The sequence below is a fragment of the Cherax quadricarinatus genome, chromosome 27, assembly GCF_038502225.1.
Source record: "Cherax quadricarinatus isolate ZL_2023a chromosome 27, ASM3850222v1, whole genome shotgun sequence".
NCBI lineage: Eukaryota > Metazoa > Arthropoda > Malacostraca > Decapoda > Parastacidae > Cherax > Cherax quadricarinatus.
Window position 1 is genome coordinate 16,951,958 of NC_091318.1, and position 20,226 is coordinate 16,972,183.

General features: G+C 39.3%; 1 protein-coding gene across 1 annotated transcript; it reads left to right on the forward strand.

Annotated features, from left to right (window-relative positions):
- The first annotated feature begins 2,153 nt into the window (after window positions 1-2,153).
- LOC128691060 (angiopoietin-2) lies at window positions 2,154-19,505 on the forward strand. Its single transcript, XM_070089257.1, has 5 exons — window positions 2,154-3,229; window positions 7,650-7,745; window positions 9,234-9,419; window positions 18,177-18,444; window positions 18,860-19,505. Exons 1-5 carry the CDS (start codon window positions 2,165-2,167, stop codon window positions 19,051-19,053), a joined length of 1,809 nt encoding a protein of 602 aa, XP_069945358.1. The 5' UTR covers window positions 2,154-2,164; the 3' UTR covers window positions 19,054-19,505.
- Window positions 19,506-20,226: the final 721 nt, after the last annotated feature.

Sequence of the window (20,226 nt, forward strand, 5' to 3'; positions counted from 1 at the left end):
AGTACTCGCCCCTATCTTGTTCCTCATCCCCATATTAGACATAGAGATGTAAACCATAGTACCATATCATCCTTTGCAGACAGTTTCAGTTTAATATGTTTATTATGCACCCCATACCCATCCTGTGGGCGGTAGTCAAAAGATTACAGAGGTACATAATTGGTCCAGGGACTGGACTCCAAAGTTTTGATAGCTGAGCAAGTTACAAAGGTAATGAACTAGATCTGGTCATAATCATGACCAAGTTACAAAGGTAATGAGCTCCAGGTAGAGCTGGTCACACTCGTGAATAATTGCAAAGGTAATGAATCATAAACACATTAATCATGAGAATTTACAAAGGTAATGAGCTCCAGGTAGAGCTGGTCAAAATCATGACAAGTTTCAAAGGTAATGAATGATAAACACGTTATCACATGATTACAATCATAGACAAATTACAGAGTAATGAGCAGTTAACAAACATAGCAGGGAATTCATCCATTGCCCCAACAACAGATGTTGCTAGGTGCCTGTCTCTCCTCGGCAGACAGCCATTGCAAACAGCAGCAAGTTGCCCCGGGATCTGCTGCTTGCACGAGCACCATCGACCCTCCCCAAGAGGTCAAAGAAGCCAGTGGCTCCGTTAGCAGCCCGATGGAGAGCTGTCCTAGGGACATGGCAACGTCCTGGTGGACGCCAAGTTGACTGAAGATCCCAGGCCCTCGTGTGCACGGATGTTGAAGCTTGAGGAACTGAGTACACACTGCCTGTGGCACACCTGACAGCTGCCTCGCGGTCGAACTCCACGATGCTGTCCCTGTAGTGGAAGTTCCTGTGAGCCCGGCACTCCCTGCAGTGCCATCGCTGACATCGTGGGTTAGGGGAGGTCCTTTGCAGACGATACTAGGATCTGCATGAGAGTGTCATCCATTGAGGACACGGCAAATCTCCAAGAAGATATAAACCAAGTTTCCAATGGGCAACGGAGAACAATTGTCGGTATAAAATACCGACAATATGAAAGTTAAGATGTTGCACATGTGTCTTAACTTTCATATTGTCGGTATTTTATACCTTTCTTGCACAACTTGTCAGACACTGCAACATCATGGAATCTTGGTTCGGAGGACATCTACAAGACCTTCTTCACGGCTGCTACAACTAACCCATCTCTTTGGGAAGGACCTACTACCACTGAGGAATCCCGCCTACCAGTGACTATGCCCTCGTCTGCTACACGTCCTTATCCACTGACGCCAATATAACCGCCAGTCTTCTTGCCTTTGCTCCAGATTCTCCTCCACCACGATGCTGTGAACACTAACTCCAAGGCTGAGGGACTGATTACCTCATCTTTTGTATATGGTTCTACTGTCTTCCAATTATGTCCTAGAATCTGTAATGATAAAGCTACTGGATGGCGAAACGTCTACAATAAAAATATTCAGATGTTGCATATGTGTCTTAACTTTCATTGAGTACCAAGTTATAGCTCTTGTATCAAAGTGGGTACCAAGTTACAATTCTTGTATCACAGTGAGTACCAAGTTATAACTCTTGTATCACAGTGGGTACCAAGTTACAATTCTTGAATTTTATTATCGTTTCACTGAAACAATGAAACAGACTAGAAATACTCACCCAGAGAGCCATTGCATTTTTGTATTCATGTGGAAACTCTGTACATGACAAGGTTATACAGTGCCTAGGAAATGGGAGATAATTAGGTTTGATCCATGGAAAGGTAGGGTAACACCAGTTCTTTGGATCAAGAGCACTTCACCAGCATCGAGGCGCCTGAATTGAAGAAGCAGCCAGTGAAACAGCCACTTATGTCCCATGTAGCCAGTTCGTAAAAATTACTTCCTTATTTACAGTATTTAATGCATTTTTTAAATTAAAGAATGTCCAGAATATGTGTATTTGGTACCCGAGTGTCAGTATGATAATACTGAGACCCATGTACCTAGTAAGTGAACCAACTTATTGACGAGAAGGTTATCTGCCTGTGTATTTTTGTTTATGGAACTATGTGAAGTGTTATTGATTATTAACCATTGACTTTTCACAACCATTAGTAATGATGACATGGTCTATTATCATGGTGTCCCTCCCAAGGTCGCAGGGAGAAGCGAGAGTGATGGCTCCTAACTGCACTAGCAGTCAGTGTCTCGTCGCCACTATGAGGGTTGGAACCTCTTTCATTATACTCCTGCTGGCTCAGGCTTCCGTCAGCATCGCAGGAGCCATGACCCCTGTGATGTTGCCATTTCACATCTATGATGAATCTGAACCACAAAGCCAAGATCCCTCCCATATTATAGGTGAAGTTATCGCCAGTGAATTTAGTCGCCATGTTCCAGCCTTGAGTAACAATCTGCGGGCGGAGTTGAACGTCATGAGAAATGATATAACTCATCATTTCGACTCACTTAAGCATTACATGGACAACAAACTTGACAGAATGCAGAGAGACGCTCCGAGCAGCATTGGATATGAGGACACCAGCAGCTTAGGCGAGGTGAGCGAGGCTCGCTTCAGCTCTTCCCATACGAACGCCGCTTCCATCCGCCATAACCTTGCAATGGCGGAGCTACGGCGTCTGAGTGCCGACCTTACTCGTACCCTAAATGAACAAGTAAGCAAATTAAGGGAAGAACTTCGCTCCAACCTTGACCACCTCAAGCAACAAGTTCAAAATTCTACAGAAAATATGGCTGAACGCCTTCAAGAGGAGTTTACTGCAAAAGCAGACGAGAGCACAACTATGCTGAAGAAGGTGTTCTTCCTCACGCGGAACCAGATGGCGATGATTCAGTCTCAACTAGGCAACATTACTACAGCTCTTCAAGAAGAACCAGAACGGACCAAGGCTGAAGCAGAGTCATTCACTCACACTATAATAGATACTACCACCACCACCACCGTACAGACCCCTACCATCACACAGACCCCCACTGTCACCACCACGCAGACCTCCACCACACAAATCCCCACCATTACCACCCCACAGTTCTCCACCACACAGGCCCCCACTGCCACCACCACACAGGCCCCCACTGTCACCACCACACAGACCTCTACTTCCACAGAGATGCCAGTCTCTACACAGACCACAACTACGCAGTCCCCTACTATGACACAAACCCCCACCACTGCACAAACCCGAACCACCACAGAAACACCAATTCTAACCACATCTACCATCCCACCTACCACTAGCACTGCCACATCCACATCAACTGAGGTAAGCGAAATATTCATTAGATTTGTTTTGTCATAAGAAAAGAAAATATGAGAATACTGAAGGTTTAAATCCATGTGGTCAAAATTTGCCATTCTCTTCCATTTTCGAAGTCTCTCATCTTTGTTCTGGACTCTTGCTCTTACGTGTATCCAGTTGCGCGTCCATGTGTTGTAAAAGATTAGCAGAGACGTACCGGTTGAGGATCATCAGAAGAAAAAGGTTCCACAACAGAAGGACATTACAATGGATTCAGGGAAGACAAATCCTGCCTCACAAACCCATTACCCTCCACCGCAAGACATATTGGAGTCTCTATCCTCTATCCGTTAACTGCGGCCTGGTCTCAATCAGGCTGTTGGATTTAGGAGAATCGCGGATATCAAGCAAGGGGAAAAAAGTTGTGGGTTGGTTATATATTCTTGGACTGTAGGAAAACCTTCGTTATTGGTAGTTGTTTCCGACTTACAAAGTGCGTTACAGGTAATCTAGAAATTTGTCTCCCATCATCCTTCATATACAGCTCTTGTTATGTCACATTTCATATAAACGCAAAGAAGTAATTTGCTGGGTCCCTGGACATGCCGATGTTCAAGACAGTGAACATGCAGATTCAGCCGATCGTTCAGTTATTCAAGACCTCCCGATTTCCCCATAAAGATATTTGTACTCCCACTATTTTTTCGATGCTCTCTCAACATCTCCGCAACCGCTGGGAACAACGTTGGTTGTTGTTTTCTGTCAAACAACGTTTAGGATTCTGGCCATCATCTTTCCACTGTTATCGGGTTTGAGAGATCATCTCTTGCTTACGTGCTGACACACGACTCGCGTCGAGAAACGATAGTCACTACTGTGTGAACTGTCAGGTCGCCCTGCCAATTCAATATATCTTAATAGATTGTCCTCAGAGTGCACGCAGTATCCATTTCCAACATCTAAATCGTCGCAACACACTTGCTAACTTCCTCGCTAAAAGTCCCACCTTTAACACACATTCTCTATTTGACTTTTCAACTGGAACTAACTTATTGTACTAACTTTAATTTAAACTTACTCTTGCACTAAACCCCCCATTTCCATTAACCCCTAAATTTACATACTTATACCCATCGCTCACACTTAACCTTCGCACATTCCTACTTTTACATATCCCTCCCCAGTGTTGTATGACCCTTATGGGTTTAGCGCTTAACTTGATTATAACACTAATAATCAAAACTGATTGCCTCCCATTCTTCAAGCACTATGCGACTGATAAGCACTATGCGACTGATAAGCACTATGTGACTGATAAAAGTCTAACGCATCCCTGTGAATATGATGATAGTTATGGGCAAGTTCATTTACGGGCACCATAAATCTGATAAAAACAAGTTAGAGACCTGGGAATGATATCTGGAGAGAGAGGCAAGTAATTTGTGCCAAGTAGACAGTGAATCATTAGTCAGGGTAGCAGTTACAGTTCTCAAGATCCCAGGAAAAGCAACTTGTGAGGCCCAGGACAAGCAATTTGGGGGTGCCCAGGATAAGCAACGTGGGGGCCCAGGACAAGCAGCTTTTGCGGGCCCAGGACAAGCAACTTGGGGGTGCCCAGGACAAGCAACTTGTGGGAGTCCAGGACAAGCACCCGGGGAATGCCTCTCATTCCCCATGTGTTATATGATCCTTCTTATAATAGCCTCAGAACTAGCCTCAGCGCAGTTAAGAGAAATAAGATCTTGCTCTGTTAGCAACCCAGGATAAGCCAAGAAAGTCAGTGCGTCATCGAAGGCTGTCTTATTTTCATCGGGATCTTTAAATCTTGTCCCCCAGGATGCGACCCACACCAGTCAACTAACACCCAGGTACCTACTTGCTTGCTAGATGAACGGGACAACAAGTGTAAGGAAATATACCCAATGTTTTCACCCTTGCCGGGAATCGAACCACGGACACTCAGCGTGTGAGGCGAGTGTTGACTACCAGGCCACGGAACATCGTGGGTTGAACCATCTTTACAGTTTACTCTTGAGAAAGAAACAGACGCTAGCCTTTCTTTCCCTCGACGTCCTGCTCATTACAAAAGACTGCCACCTCAAATTCAAAATACACTGCAAACCCACCATTATTATTATTATTATAATCAAGGGGGAAGCGCTAAACCCGGAGGATTATACAGCGCCTGGGGGGGGGGGATGTGGAAGGCATTCAGGCTTAATTCGGGGAACTGGAGCACAGATCCAATTCCCTAAATCAAGAGCCCCTCACCAACATCAAGGAACCTTCCTTGAGGGGTGCAAACCCACCAGGAAATCGACCTGGTACATTACTAATCATACCATGGTCAAGGAATTAAACGGGACACTTGTTGGCTTCCCCCCACCCCATCCCACCCCCTCAGAGCTTACAGGATCTGCATCCCGAAATATCACTGACCGTAGACTCAGCTTTCCTGTAGGTCACACCGAAGAATATATCACAACCGTCTGGAAAAGCAGCATAGGCATCATGACCATGATTTCAGGCGCCATTAATGACCTCAACAGACAAATGCAACAGCGCGCACCACGGTAAGACAGGTGCCTGCCACACCATGGCGAAACTACGACAAGAAATATGTAGGCGAAACATATCGCAGTTTAGCAACCAGAGTGCAAGAACAACATTTTCCGTGCACAACACATATTAATACACATATTGCAAAATTAAAGAGTTCACTGATAAGACACATTTGCAACACTTGTGTGTATTACATAAGCGTTTCGCCTGTACTATAGGCTTCTTCAGTCGAAAACAGGTAAATACAGTACTGGAGGTAGCAGTGGTAGTTTTAATTAATATGTTCAGTCCGTCAGCCTTGGTAGGTGACAGAGTTCCATGATAGTCCACCACCCTCGCTATGGTCTCATTTCCAGAACCAGTCACCTGCTCGCGTCTGGCTTGATGCTTGTGTAAATATGGTTGTTGCTTAGTATTTTGTATTGACTTAAAAGATCCTACTAAACAAGCTAAACGTCGTCTGGCTAAAAGACTTGTTCTCCTTTTGTCTATTTCAACTGTACGCGATCGCTCCAGATAAGTCTTTTTGGAATAAAATTGAATGTTTTTTTGTTTTAATGACATCGACTGTATCCTACCGAGTTATGTAACCCAGAGGAAATACATTCATTATTACTCATTCAATAGTTGTCTTTCTTAAAATGTTCGGACATCAGTTCTTTGATAAAAGGAATTGAATCTCTCCTCCCCTTCCTTGATTCGAACCTAAATTGTCTTCCATTCCCTCAGGTGCTCTATGATCTACTGGTTCATCGCTTCTAAATAATAATTCAGATATATAAATATTGATAAAATTCTGCATCTCTAAGGAACGTTGCGTGACCTATACCAGTTTATCACTTTTTTTTATATACAAAGTACTAATAATATCAACCTGTGTCAGTAAGCTGTATTAAAATAATAAGAACTGGCGTTGTTTTAATTAATTTTATATATTTTTATTGAAAATTGGGGGTTTAATATGTTTATTATGAACCCCATACCCATGGTGTGGGCGGTAGTCACCCCATACCCATGGTGTGGGCGGTAGTCACTCCATACCCATGGTGTGAGCGGTAGTCACCCCATACCCATGGTGTGGGCGGTAGTCACCCCATACCCATGGTGTGGGCGGTAGTCAAAAGAGTACAGAGGTACATAATGGGTCCAGGGACTTGGCACCAAAGTTTTGATAGCTGAGCAAGTAACAAAGGTAACGAACTCCAGGTAGATATGGTCAAAATCATGACAAGTTACAAAGGTATTTACAGATTACAGAGGTACATAATGGGTCCATGGACTGGGCCCCAAAGTTTTGATAGCTGAACAAGATACAGTGGTAATGAACTCACAATTTACAAAGGTAATGAATCATGTAAGTAAATTTACTTAAGTTTATACATGGCTATAATCATGAACGAATTATAGAGTAATGAGCAATTCACACGTCCACACCCGGTCACAACTGTAATGAATTATTGGTGCAAATGTTAATTTTTGGGTCACATACACACGCGCGCGCTGGGCCAGGAGCTGTGAATCGACGCTCGCAACCACAACTAGGTGAATGCACACACACACACACACACACACACACACACACACACACACACACACACACACACACACACACACACATACGTGGTAATGCTTTATTTACAGGTAGCAGTCAGGGTATTTCTTCAGAATGGTCTGTAATGTACCACTGTAGATAAAATACTTCGCCATATCTTGAACATTTATGAGTGAGTTGTCTCTAAATTCATTTGGGAGGGAAAAGGTTACATACTTTTACAAATGCACAATTTTACGGAAGCATTTATTCGCACATAAATAATATGTATTGTATTGACATAGTGAAATGTGTTGATATAAAAGTAATGTATCATAGTGGATGCTGCAGGAAAAGGTGTTTCCCCGTGACTGTGAAGATGCGCTTAAGGGCGGCCAGCAGTCGGGCGTCACTAGAATACGACCAGCAGCTGACATGGAACCCAAGGTGGGTGTCAGTGTGGAATTACTAATATATGAGTTTACAACTTGCAGTCCCGCGTCTTTAAGCTGAGTGGCGTGACTGAGACTTACTGTATCGTGTGTATTCTGTCAGCCCCGTGTGGAGTCCACTATGTCTTTGCCATTTACCTTGAAGAACTTCTTCCTGATATTCCTGTGGTTCATTGGATATGCAGTTTCCATCAATGCTTTCTTGATCTTGTTACATCCCTGGCAAATAGCCTGACCCTGTTTATCTTGTGTGTTCCTTGTAATGATTTTTGTGGTGATGATATTCCCTCTTGTTCTTCGTTCCTCAAGTGACATAAGACTTAACTCTTTCATTTTTTTTGTACCTCATTTCCCTAATATGAGGTGCCAGTCTTGTCCCGCTCCTTCGTACTCTCTCAAGTTTTATTTGTATTTTATTAGGTGAGGGTTTCATATCGACGCTATGTACTCATGAATGTTTTGCACGTGAAGTTATTTAGTTTAATAACTTTACTGTGCACCCCATACTCATCCAGTGGTCGGTAGTTAAATGATTACAGAGGCACATAATAAGTCCATTGACTGGGTCCGAGTCTGGTAACATTTGTAACGAAATGTTTATGTAGGCAAGAATCTAGTCAAAACATTTATAATATACTTTATATGTGGTTGCGAGTTATTTATAATACCCAATATTTTAGTCAGGTTTAAATGATTATGAACTGTGTTTTGAAGGAGCTATTTTAAGTTCCTGAAAACTAACTGAATGTTTAAAAGATTTACCTGTGTTGTCGTTGATGTTCTGTTTACATGTGCTGTAAAGTAATGATTATTCCAATTTTTTTCTTTTTTTAACGATTGTTGGGTGTTTTCTTCCCATGAAGTCTGTCCAGGCTTTTCTCTAGCCTTGTTTCATCCACCTCACTGTATTTTTCTCATTATTTTGGTGTAGAGTGATATATACTACATATAATTAAATTCCAACCCAATAATCTTACCATCCACCAGTCCTCTCTCCCTTCATCAAGCTTCGCTCTTTGTAATAGTAATAATAATAATAATATAGCGCCGCGTGGAGAACTGACTGAAAGAATAAAATTTTTTTGCGATTTTTAACCCAGGGGAGCAGCGCTGTATAGCCCTTGTGGTTTAGCGCTTCTTTTTTATTATAATAATAATTTAACCCAGGGGAGAGTTAGCTGCCCAGGATAACCCAATAAAGTCAGTGCGTTATCGAGGACTGTCTGGCTTATTTCCATTGTGGTTCCTTAATCTTGTCTGCCAGAGTGCAACCTACCACACCCAGGTACTTACTGCTAGGTGAACAGGGGCAGCAAGTGTAAGGCAACATGCCCAACGTTTCAACCCGTGCTGGTGATCGAACCACGGACACTCGGCATGTGAACTGAGTGCCCCATTAACAGATTCATTAGTTTACAATGTTTGTCTTGGCATTCCTATGACAAATATTTCATGTGGGTGACTTCTTGTGTGGCGAGGACAGAAAGTGTGGTGCGAGCAAGAGTTAGATGGTGGCGGGTGGACGGTAATGCTACGAAGGTGGCACCAACCTACACAACTGGACTTCAGGCGCTCCTGGGAGTCTTACTCGACTGGCTTTGGTGACCCTAATGGAGAGTACTGGATAGGTGAGTCTTCCTCTGGCTCCTGTTCATCCTTTACCATGGTGGTAAAATAGAAGCAGTATTTTTTGAGCTGATTAATAACGATAACCCATGTATGTATATTCTTTTTTCAATAAAAAATGTATTCCCCAGTTAAAAAAAAATATTTGCCAAAACTCCAGAGTCTGGCTGTATGGATAAAGTGCTGTGTACTCTGATGCCGGGTTTGCAGCTTCGAATTCTGCTGTGGACTGAAAGATAATATTTGTAAATAATATATATATATATATATATATATATATATATATATATATATATATATATATATATATATATATGTGTGTGTGTGTGTGTGTGTGTGTGTGTGTGTGTGTGTGTGTGTGTGTGTGTGTGTGTGTGTGTGTGTGTGTTGTGGAAAATTACATTTATCTGAATGTATCATTATATACATAACAGTGCTGGAAATGAATATCCCATCAAAGATAATTATTATTTATCAGTTAGACAAGTAGGAATTTGGGACACCTAGGTCGCAAAAAATGTCCCCCTTCGATACCTACCACTGTCATAACCACAAGTTGCTCTGGACCTATTAACTAAATGAAATATACATCACCAGGAATGCTGGTAAATATATAAATTTGTGGACTGTATATTAAAATTAAAAAAGGATTATAGTATATACACACATTTATATAGCAGAAGGAGAATATATCTTAATCATAACACTCACTAATTTGACTGGAGATTAATGTGTCATGTACAGGACCCCCCCTTTTGCCTACATTTATGAAAAATTTACTGGCCAGAATTTAAACATAAATTAGACAGCTTATCTGAGGTTCCTGGAGTTGTCCTGTCCTGTCGCCTGATATCTCAAGTTATGCAGGAATGCACATCCAACAATTTCGTCTCCTATTTGAGAGGTGTCAACCCAATTTTAACCTCTAGAGCACGAAAAATTCTTCCCATTACACTAACGCTTCTAGTCCAAATTCAAACAAAATGGCGACTGTCCCTTCTCCACAGGCTCAGTTTTCCATTTTCTATGACATAAATGTTATTAAATACAGTATGGCCATCTATATACATATAAATACTGAATTTCTGGAAAATATATACAGTATTTTCCACACTGCGGCCGGGCGGAGTTCGTTGCTAAACGACTCAAATTGCTCATTTGGCAATGGTGGAGGACCTGGGTACATATAGGATCTGGCATCCACACGGCGACATATTACACAAGATTTAATCACCCTTTTTACACTTTGCCGTCCTTGTGGAATCCAGAAAGTTTCCCTAATACAATTTAAGGTATCTTGTACCCCACCATGCATTACATTTTTATGGGCATTTAGAACAATTAAATTTGTTAGATGATGAGTTTTGGGCAGTAAGATAGGGTGTTTAGCATAATCACCCAATTCAGCATTTTGTAACCTACCTCTGCACCTAATTACACTGTTCTCTAAATACAGCCCCAATTTCTCTATTATGGAACCTTTCACAATTTTTCTTTCCATCATCAATTTAATCTCATTTCCATAGATTTCCTCCTGTACCCTCTTTATCCAATATTCAAGAGGATGTGAAAACTTATATGATATATTCATCTTGTTTAGAAATTTAAACACCAACTTAGTTACATTGATTAGTTTGGGTAAAGAAGAATACCTATTTATATCAATGGCTAAGGGAGGACAAACTATTGGAGCGGTGGTCACAGTAATTTCAACAGGAGCAATATACGCCTTTTGTACAGGCCAATTAGCTTTATTTACCAACCAGCTCGGTCCTTTAAACCATGATACAGCATTTACAAATTTAGCATAAGGTAAACCTCGAGACAAGAAATCAGCTGGATTCTCCTCACCAGGTATATGATTAAATGTTAACATATGCTGACCCAAACTATTATACTTCTCTTGCATCTGATTAATTTCAGCGACTCTGTTTTGTACGTACACAATTTTACTGTTTCCATTACGAATCCATTGTAAGGATACCTCATTATCAGACCAAATTACAGTGTCGCTAATATTTATCTCCTGCAACTTATTTCTTATATAATTAGCTAATTTGACACCTACATAAATGGCTGTTAATTCCAACTGAGGCAAGGTACGTGATTTAATTGGAGACACTTTAGCCTTAGACATAACAAGAGAAATAACACTATTACATTGAAGGTAAGCAACTGCTCCATATGCCAATTTTGAAGCATCACAAAAAATGTGGAGTACATTTTTCCCATTTGGATTGGCCACCTGGCGTGGGAACTCCAACATTGGAATTTTCTCATAATCACCAATTAATTCATCCCACCTGTTAATGAATTCCTCAGGTAGAATTTCATCCCAAGCACATTTAAGTTTCCATGCTTCCTGTATTAATAATTTCCCTCTTATAGTAAGGGGTGACACTAAACCTAGTGGATCAAAACATTTGGAAACTTCAGCAAGCAAAACTCTCTTAGTTAATTTATTGGGCATACTGTAATTATTAGGTTTTAACATTAACAAATCTCTCTCAGTATCCCAAGTTAAACCCAATACATTACTACATTTTGGCACTTCATCTCCAGGGTAATCTTTACTTATTTTGTCCTTTAATTTGGACGAATTACTATTCCATTCCCTCAGAGGCATATTTGCACTTTGCATTATTTTATTAGCCTCTCCATAAGTCATTAACAGTTCCTCTTCAGTTGACGTCACACCCAGGAAATTGTCCACATAAAATTGTTTGCTCATTACTTTACTCAATGGACTTTCCATACGTTTAAGGTGTGCATTTATCGTCGCTTGAAGTAGGAACGGACTGGATGTAGCACCAAATAATACGCTCCTAAAGCGAAAGGTTTTCAGAGGGCTAAGTGGGTCACTAGGATTCTCAGGCCATAAGAAGCGGGTACAATCCCGGTCAGCCTCTTGTAAACCCACTCTTAGGAAAGCTTTACTTATGTCAGCCGTAAAGGCATAATGCTTCACTCTGAAATTTAATAAGATATCTCCTAATTTTTCCGTCAACGACGGACCTGTCATCAAACAGTCATTTAAACTAGGTACATTTTTGTTACTCCTGGCACTACAATTAAACACAATCCTCAAAGGAGTGGTCTTAGAATCCTTCTTCACTCCGTGATGTGGCAAATAGTGACCATAAATTTTGGCTTGCTCAGGAGGTACCTCTTCTATAAATTTATTAATTAACTGCTCAGCAATTATATCATTATAGGCAGTTAACAATTCTGGTGTCTTACTCAGTTCGCGGAGCTGAGCCTTTAATTGTCCATATGCCATTCTGTAATTAGTGGGCAATTCTGGATGGTTCAGTCTCCACGGAAGTCGTACCCAGTATTGTCCAGATTCAAATTTTACATCTCTCAGGTATTGCTCCTGAGTAAAAGAATCGTCTGGACTTTCTTCATTTACATTTATTCCAATGCTGTCTAATTCCCACAATTTATGCACTGGCTCAACACCATCCTCTATGGAAGAATTATACTGGGGTACGATTTCATGAGTAAGACACACAGTTATGGTATTTGTAGTTTCCTCTAGTCATGAATTATTATTACGAGGAATCCTACCATACATTACATGGCCTCCTGCAGTCTTCAAAAGGGTGACACCACATTTCTTTACCATACCCTTTACAAAGGAGGCATAATAGTCACTACCTATCAAAATATTTATTGGGCCTACAGAATCATCACTTACACCAGAAGGTGCTAAATTTACATTATGTGAAAGTCTTTCTGTAGCTTTACTAAGCCCTACTGTAGATATTTTCTCTGGAAGTCTATCTACAATTACTGCATTAACACGTTTTTTCTCATTGCCCAACCTGACAGTTACATAAACAGTGTCATACAATTGAGCCCTTTTATCTGAGAGAAAACCAGATAATTTTAAAGTTCTGGGATCTCCCATCTGTATTTTCATACCATCAAGACATTTACGTTTAATGAAAGTACGTTGGGATCCCTGGTCTAATAATGCAGTTACATTTTTTGATTTATGCCTTTTATCATCAATTTTTACCTGTAACACAGGTAAGGCTACTTCAGCAAAACCATCATTATTAACATTAGCAGCAATTTTTACATTAGCTACTGTTGTGTCAGGATTGTCAACATTATCATTATTATCAACATTATCATATAGACCCTTACACATGACTATATGGTGTCTTCCTTTGTGACATTGATAACAGTTGTTTAATTTGGCATAGCAATCCTTTACATTGTGATTACCTAAACATCTGATACATCTGTCAAGTTCCTCCAATCTTTCAACTTTATCATTCCATGAATTGTATGCATTGCAATTCTTAGAAAAATGAGTACCCTTGCAGAAAAGACAATCTCTCTTTTCTTTGACTGGTTTCTTATTAACTGGGCTACTCTTAGGAGGGTACTTATTCTTCTTACCTTGTGGAGAATCATTATTTCTGATTCCTGCTACTTGATATGCACCTATGCAACTCTTTTTAGGAAATGAATTTTGATTATTACCATTGGGATAATTTTTCCCTTTGTGAAACTTGACAGATACCTCAGAGTTATTATGTGTTGCATCTTTAAAATGAGTTAGCTGGCTGGGCTGCAACTGCACAATTAATTCTTGTAGACCTAGTCTTATTTCCTCCAGACCAAAATAACCCTTGTGATATTTGTTCGAGAACCATTCAAGTGTTTTATAGCTTAATTTATTCTGTACCATGACACTCAATAACCAGTCTGATTCCTTCAGATTATATTTATTACTTAAAGTTTTGAGAGTGCTCTCCAGTTTAACTCTAAACTGCTGTAAACCTTTGTAAGTGTGATCTGGAGATTTTAAATTAACAATGATATTCACTAGATCCAACCTACTTTGTTCTATATTACCATAAGTGACTTTCAACAAGTCAACTGCTTCCTTGTAAGAGTCATCTACATTGGGAAAGGCTTGTATGAGTATGTGAGCATCTCCTCTTACCTGTCCTTTGAGGTAAAATAATTTAGTTACACAGGCTAGGTCACTCCTGTCATGCACAGCTGCTTTAAAAATTGACCAAAACTCCTCCCAGTTTTCTCCAGGATTAAATACAGGTAAACATAATTCTGGGAGTTTTGGCAAAGACATATTATTTGTTGGAGCAGACTGACCAACTGCCTGGTTTACACATTTTAATTTATTCAAGGCCTGACTTTTACAAGAAAGAATCTTTTCCTCCAATTCATAATACTGATCTAATTTGTTGTATAAGATCTCCTTCAGTCTCATCTACACAGTTTACTAACAAATCTCCTTCATATTTGTTGTAATATAATTTGTATGAATCATATCTATTCCATAAAGCATCTAAATACAATTTTAAATCATCAGTATTCACAATTTCTTGATTCATTAATTCCAAGCACTTATTATATGCCTTGGTTACATGACATTTTCTAGCTTGCATTTATGCTTTCTTTGCTCTATATTCCATATGTTTGTCTTCTATATTAATTTCCTCATTTTCAGCCATGATGCAATGTATTAAATTCAACTTAATAACACTGATTATGTACTAAATTATGCACTTTATAAAGGTAAATAGTACAACTTACCTTTGAATAAATCCTAGCTACTTGAGCTTAGCAATTACATGTAAGAAAATTATATAAATTTTAAATGTACATTAATACAAACCTTTAGCCAGCCTTGGCTTATCAAAATTAATATTATACAAATTAATAAATCCTTGCCAGAATTTGGCATAGCAAAATTAATATTATACACATTAATATTAGTTACACTTGGCTTATCAATTACACATACACTGATATAAATCTTGGCCAGAATTATCTTATCAAATTAATATTATACAAATACATTAATATAAATCCTAGCCACTTTGGCTTTGCAAAATTAATATACACATTAATATAATTAGCTACACTTGGCTTATCAATTACACATACACTTATACACATTAATATAATGTTTAGCCACACTTGACTTTAGCTTATCCAAATTAATATTGTAATAATTATAATTCACTACACATTAAGTAAATTTGTGAACTTAACATCCACCTCCTTCTGTCATTTCACATATAATTATTAAGTAATTAACTAATTAATGACTTCACTAATTACCTCCGGTTCAAGAAGGACCAACGGGCAAATTAAATGTGGAAAATTGCATTTATCTGAATGTATCATTATGTACATAACAGGAAATGAACATAGATAATTATTATTTATCAGTTAGACAAGTAGGAATTTGGGACACCTAGGTCGCAAAAAATGTCCCCCTTCGATACCTACCACTGTCATATCCACAAGTTGCTCTGGACCTATTAATTAAATGAAATATACATCACCAGGAATGCTGGTAAATATAAAAATTTGTGGACTGTATATTAAAATTAAAAAAGGATTATAGTATATACACACATTTATATAGCAGAAGGAGAATATATCTTAATCATAACACTCACTAATTTGACTGGAGATTAATGTGTCATGTACAGGACCCCCCCCTTTTGCCTACATTTATGAAAAATTTACTGGCCAGAATTTAAACATAAATTAGACAGCTTATCTGAGGTTCCTGGAGTTGTCCTGTCCTGTCGCCTGATTCTCAAACTATGCAGGAATGCACATCCAACAATTTCGTCTCCTATTTGAGAGGTGTCAACCCAATTTTAACCTCTAGAGCACGAAAAATTCTTCCCATTACACTAACGCTTCTAGTCCAAATTCAAACAAAATGGCGACTGTCCCTTCTCCCCAGGCTCTGTTTCCCATTTTCTATGACATAAATGTTATTAAATACAGTATGGCCATCTATATACATATAAATACTGAATTTCTGGAAAATATATACAGTATTTTCCACACTAATTTTGGGGACTACAGTATGTGTTAGATTACATACCAGGATACGTAAATGAAGGCTGCAAGACTAATAAAATTTCAAATGAAAACTGACATAGCTAATACAATAGTCATTTCATTAGGACACAGAACATATTAAAGACAACATATTAAACCCTTGTCAGTTTGGATTCAGGAATAATAAAAGCACAAATGATGCTATCATACACATGCTGGAACTAATATATACCCCACTCGAAAAGAAAGAAGTCCCGCTGGGCATTTTCATTGATTTGCGTAAAGTTTTCGATACAGTCGACCATGAACTGCTGTACTCCAAATTAACGCACTATGGTATCAGAGGCCACTCCCTCAACTACCTAAAATCATACCTTAGTAACAACTCAATATGTGTATGCAAATGATGCAAACTCTTCCACTCAACCAATCACAGTAGGAGTCCCACAAGGAAGCGTCCTTGGACCACTCCTCTTTCTCATCTACATCAATGATCTACCGAATGCATCACAGCTACTCAAACCCATATTATTTGCAGATGACACTACATTTGTCTTTTCCCACCCAAACGCAGTCATACTAGCAAACACAGTCAATGCTGAATTACAGAAAATATCTGCCTGGAATATGACTAATAAACTTACCCTGAATACTGATAAAATCTATTTCATTCAGTTTGGAAACAAAGCTGCAAATGATTCGATTAACATAACGCTAAATGGATCATCAGTCACAAGACTCAGAGGGAAAATTCCTAGGTATCCACCTTGACAGTAGCCTTAAGTTCCGGACACACATACAACAAATCACCAAGAAAATCTCCAAGACTGTAGGCATACTATCAAAGATAAGGTACTACGTTCCACAATCAGCTCTCCTGGCACTGTACCATACACTCATATACCCTTATCTTACATATGGAATTTGTGCATGGGGATCAACAACACCCAATCACCTAAAACCCCTCATAACCTAGCAAAAGGCAGCAGTAAGAATGATAACGAATTCCTACTCCCGCCAACATACTCCACCAATTTTCAAAAATCTGAATCTGCTCACCATTAAGAATATCCATACTTATTCATGTGCCTACTTCATACACAGAACAATACACGCAAATATAAACCCTCCACTCAAACTTCTCCTCACCAACCTAAACAGAACACATGACCACAACACAAGACAGATTTCTTTTTGATATACCTCGTGTCCATATCACACTGTGTAAAAACTATGCACATAAAGGGCCCTAAAATATGGAATTCATTACCAGAAGATATTAAAGTAAACCAGTCTGAAAATCAATTTAAGAATCTTCTCAAAAGCCACTTAATCACCCAAGACTAAATGCTAAATACTCAGTACACATTTACTCACCTATGTACTCCCACATCATAACTTCAACAATCACTTTGAACCTTCTATCCATTGTTGACAGGAATATAATTGAATCATTGTTTTCACAAAAACATTTTAGACTATATGAATATATCCTTTGTCTTATACAAATTTAATTCACTTATAATTAATAATCTACTGTTCAACTATGAAATAATTACTATCCTACTGTACAACTATGATATACTCCTTAGTGTTAAGTAGACTGTAAGTCAATAATGTTAAGTTGGCCCATAATGTCTAGGCATAATAGAGGCTCTCTTTGCATTGCAACCCACTATTCTAAATATAAAATCTCAATGTACTGTTTGCAAAGACATAAAATAAATAAATAAATAAAATGTAAACAAAGACTATGTCTTCAAGAAACCTTCTGCTAACCTAACATGCAAGAAGCAATAACTTTAAATTTGTAGAACATACAATAATATTTATTCTTTTAGCCTCAAGAGAATACAGAACAGCTTACTAGCTGGTAAAGTCAAGACTATACAGTATTATGATTCAGTGCAAACCATGGGCTTATCCACTTGAAGGCTGTTTGAGATGGTAGCCAAAAGTGCTGACCACTGTAAGTACTTTAGTGTATTTACAAGTGACAGAATCTGATTTAATCAATGAGATGAGGAAAAATTTTACTGAATTACTCAGATTAAGTAAAAACCTTATCTACAACAGTGTGGGCCCATCCAATTATTACAAACATGGTTATGAGCTAAATGTGGGCGGCTACAACGAGTCCAGCACTGCTGGTGATGCCATGGAATACCACAATGGTATGGACTTCAGCACATACGATGGAGACAATGATAGTGCCACAGGTGAGTGGGTGCCATACGCATGTAACAAAGCCTTTGCCAGTTACAAAGTCATTAAACGTTTAGCAGTGCTTAAATGATGAAGCTTATGTTATAAGAATATGTTACGATTTTTAGACTATAAATAATGTTCAGCATATGAAGATCCTAACATAAGATTTGTTTTCAAAATAAACTCATAATAACTGTGTGCATCAAAAATAACAAAAGTACTTATAACTAATTTTTAAAGGGGTGGAAGGCCTCGGTCGGATGACCAAAAGCTCCAGTGGCGGGATATCAATATGACTAAGATCCACGTCAGGAAACACTTGTCCTGTTTCCTGACAACCTTACCTAACCAAAGACAAAACCTGAGACAGTAAAAATGTAATAGTCGCTGATACATAAAATAATTGTTTTTAAACTATGATTATAGGTGGAAGCTGCTCGGAATGGTCAGGAGGCGGCGGTTGGTGGTTCAACTACTGCTACTACAGCAACCCCACTGGTATCTACCCACCTGCTGACCTGCCAGACAACACCAAGGTGGACCACCTGCTGGAATGGAGAAAGTGGCAGGGTTACCACACCTACCTCTCCTCCCTCATCATGATGATCAGGCCAAACTGACGTTCTCTTCCTGCACCTGTCACACTTGGGATCATCTTAACAGTAGCTGCTGGTAGTGTGTAGCACCACACAAAGCTAGTAGTATGGTGTAGTGTAGTCTAGTCATTGGTGTAGACAGGTTTATAACACTGGAATTTTCATAAAATGGGAGATAGGTAACCTTGTTTTATTTACTACACTTAATGGTTTACATATACTTTATTAATCTTATTATGTTGATAAACACATGGCACGCTTCTCTAATAGAACGTGACAAAACTAGCTCAGTTAAACTGCACTCTCTTCACTATTATATGTGATTAGCGTAATTACCAATAATGCATGCATACTGGTAGAGAAAATACAGAAGCAGATTATATGCATATAGTTTTTGCTACTACACTGATTTGTGCACTTATCTCAATACTAAACCGTACGATGTATAATGATCAAATAAATCTGATCGTGTTAATCTTTAAGAATTTCCTTCAGATGTCTGAAACTGACCTACTGGTGTTGTGAAGGGCTGTAGTGATGGTAAGTTGTGGCTGGTTGTAAAGTGTAGTAGTGTTGTAGAATGTGGTACTGTGTTGTAAATTCTAGTAGTGTGCTGTAGAGTGTGGTAGTGTGTTGTGAAGAGTGGTAGAGGTAATGGCAGCATGTTCTAGAATATGGTAGCATGTTGATGGTTGTTGAGTTCGGTAGCATGTTGTTGATGGTTGTACAGTGCAGTAGCATGTTGTTGATGGTTGTACAGTGCGGTGGTATGTTGTTGATGGTTGTACAGTGCGGTGGTATGTTGTTGATGGTTGTACAGTGCGGTGGTATGTTGTTGATGGTTGTACAGTGCGGTGGTATGTTGTTGATGGTTGTACAGTGCGGTGGTATGTTGTTGATGGATGTACAGTGCGGTGGTATGTTGTTGATGGTTGTACAGTGCGGTAGCATGTTGTTGATGGTTGTACAGTGCGGTGGTATGTTGTTGATGGTTGTACAGTGCGGTAGCATGTTGTTGATGATTGTACAGTGCGGTAGCCTGTTGTTGATGGTTGTACAGTGCGGTGGTATGTTGTTGATGGTTGTACAGTGCGGCAGCATGTTGTTGATGGTTGTACAGTGCGGTGGTATGTTGTTGATGGTTGTACAGTGCGGTGGTATGTTGTTGATGGTTGTACAGTGCGGTGGTATGTTGTT

What these genes read in the sequence shown, in the direction of transcription:
- LOC128691060 (XM_070089257.1), top strand. Translation starts at nt 2,165, where the DNA reads ATGAGGGTTGGAACCTCTTTCATTATACTCCTGCTGGCTCAGGCTTCC. An exon ending in GTTCATCCTTTACCATGGTG is followed by an intron (nt 9,420 to 18,176) that starts GTAAAATAGAAG and finishes TTGAGATGGTAG; the next exon opens with CCAAAAGTGCTGACCACTGT. An exon ending in AGACAATGATAGTGCCACAG is followed by an intron (nt 18,445 to 18,859) that starts GTGAGTGGGTGC and finishes CTATGATTATAG; the next exon opens with GTGGAAGCTGCTCGGAATGG.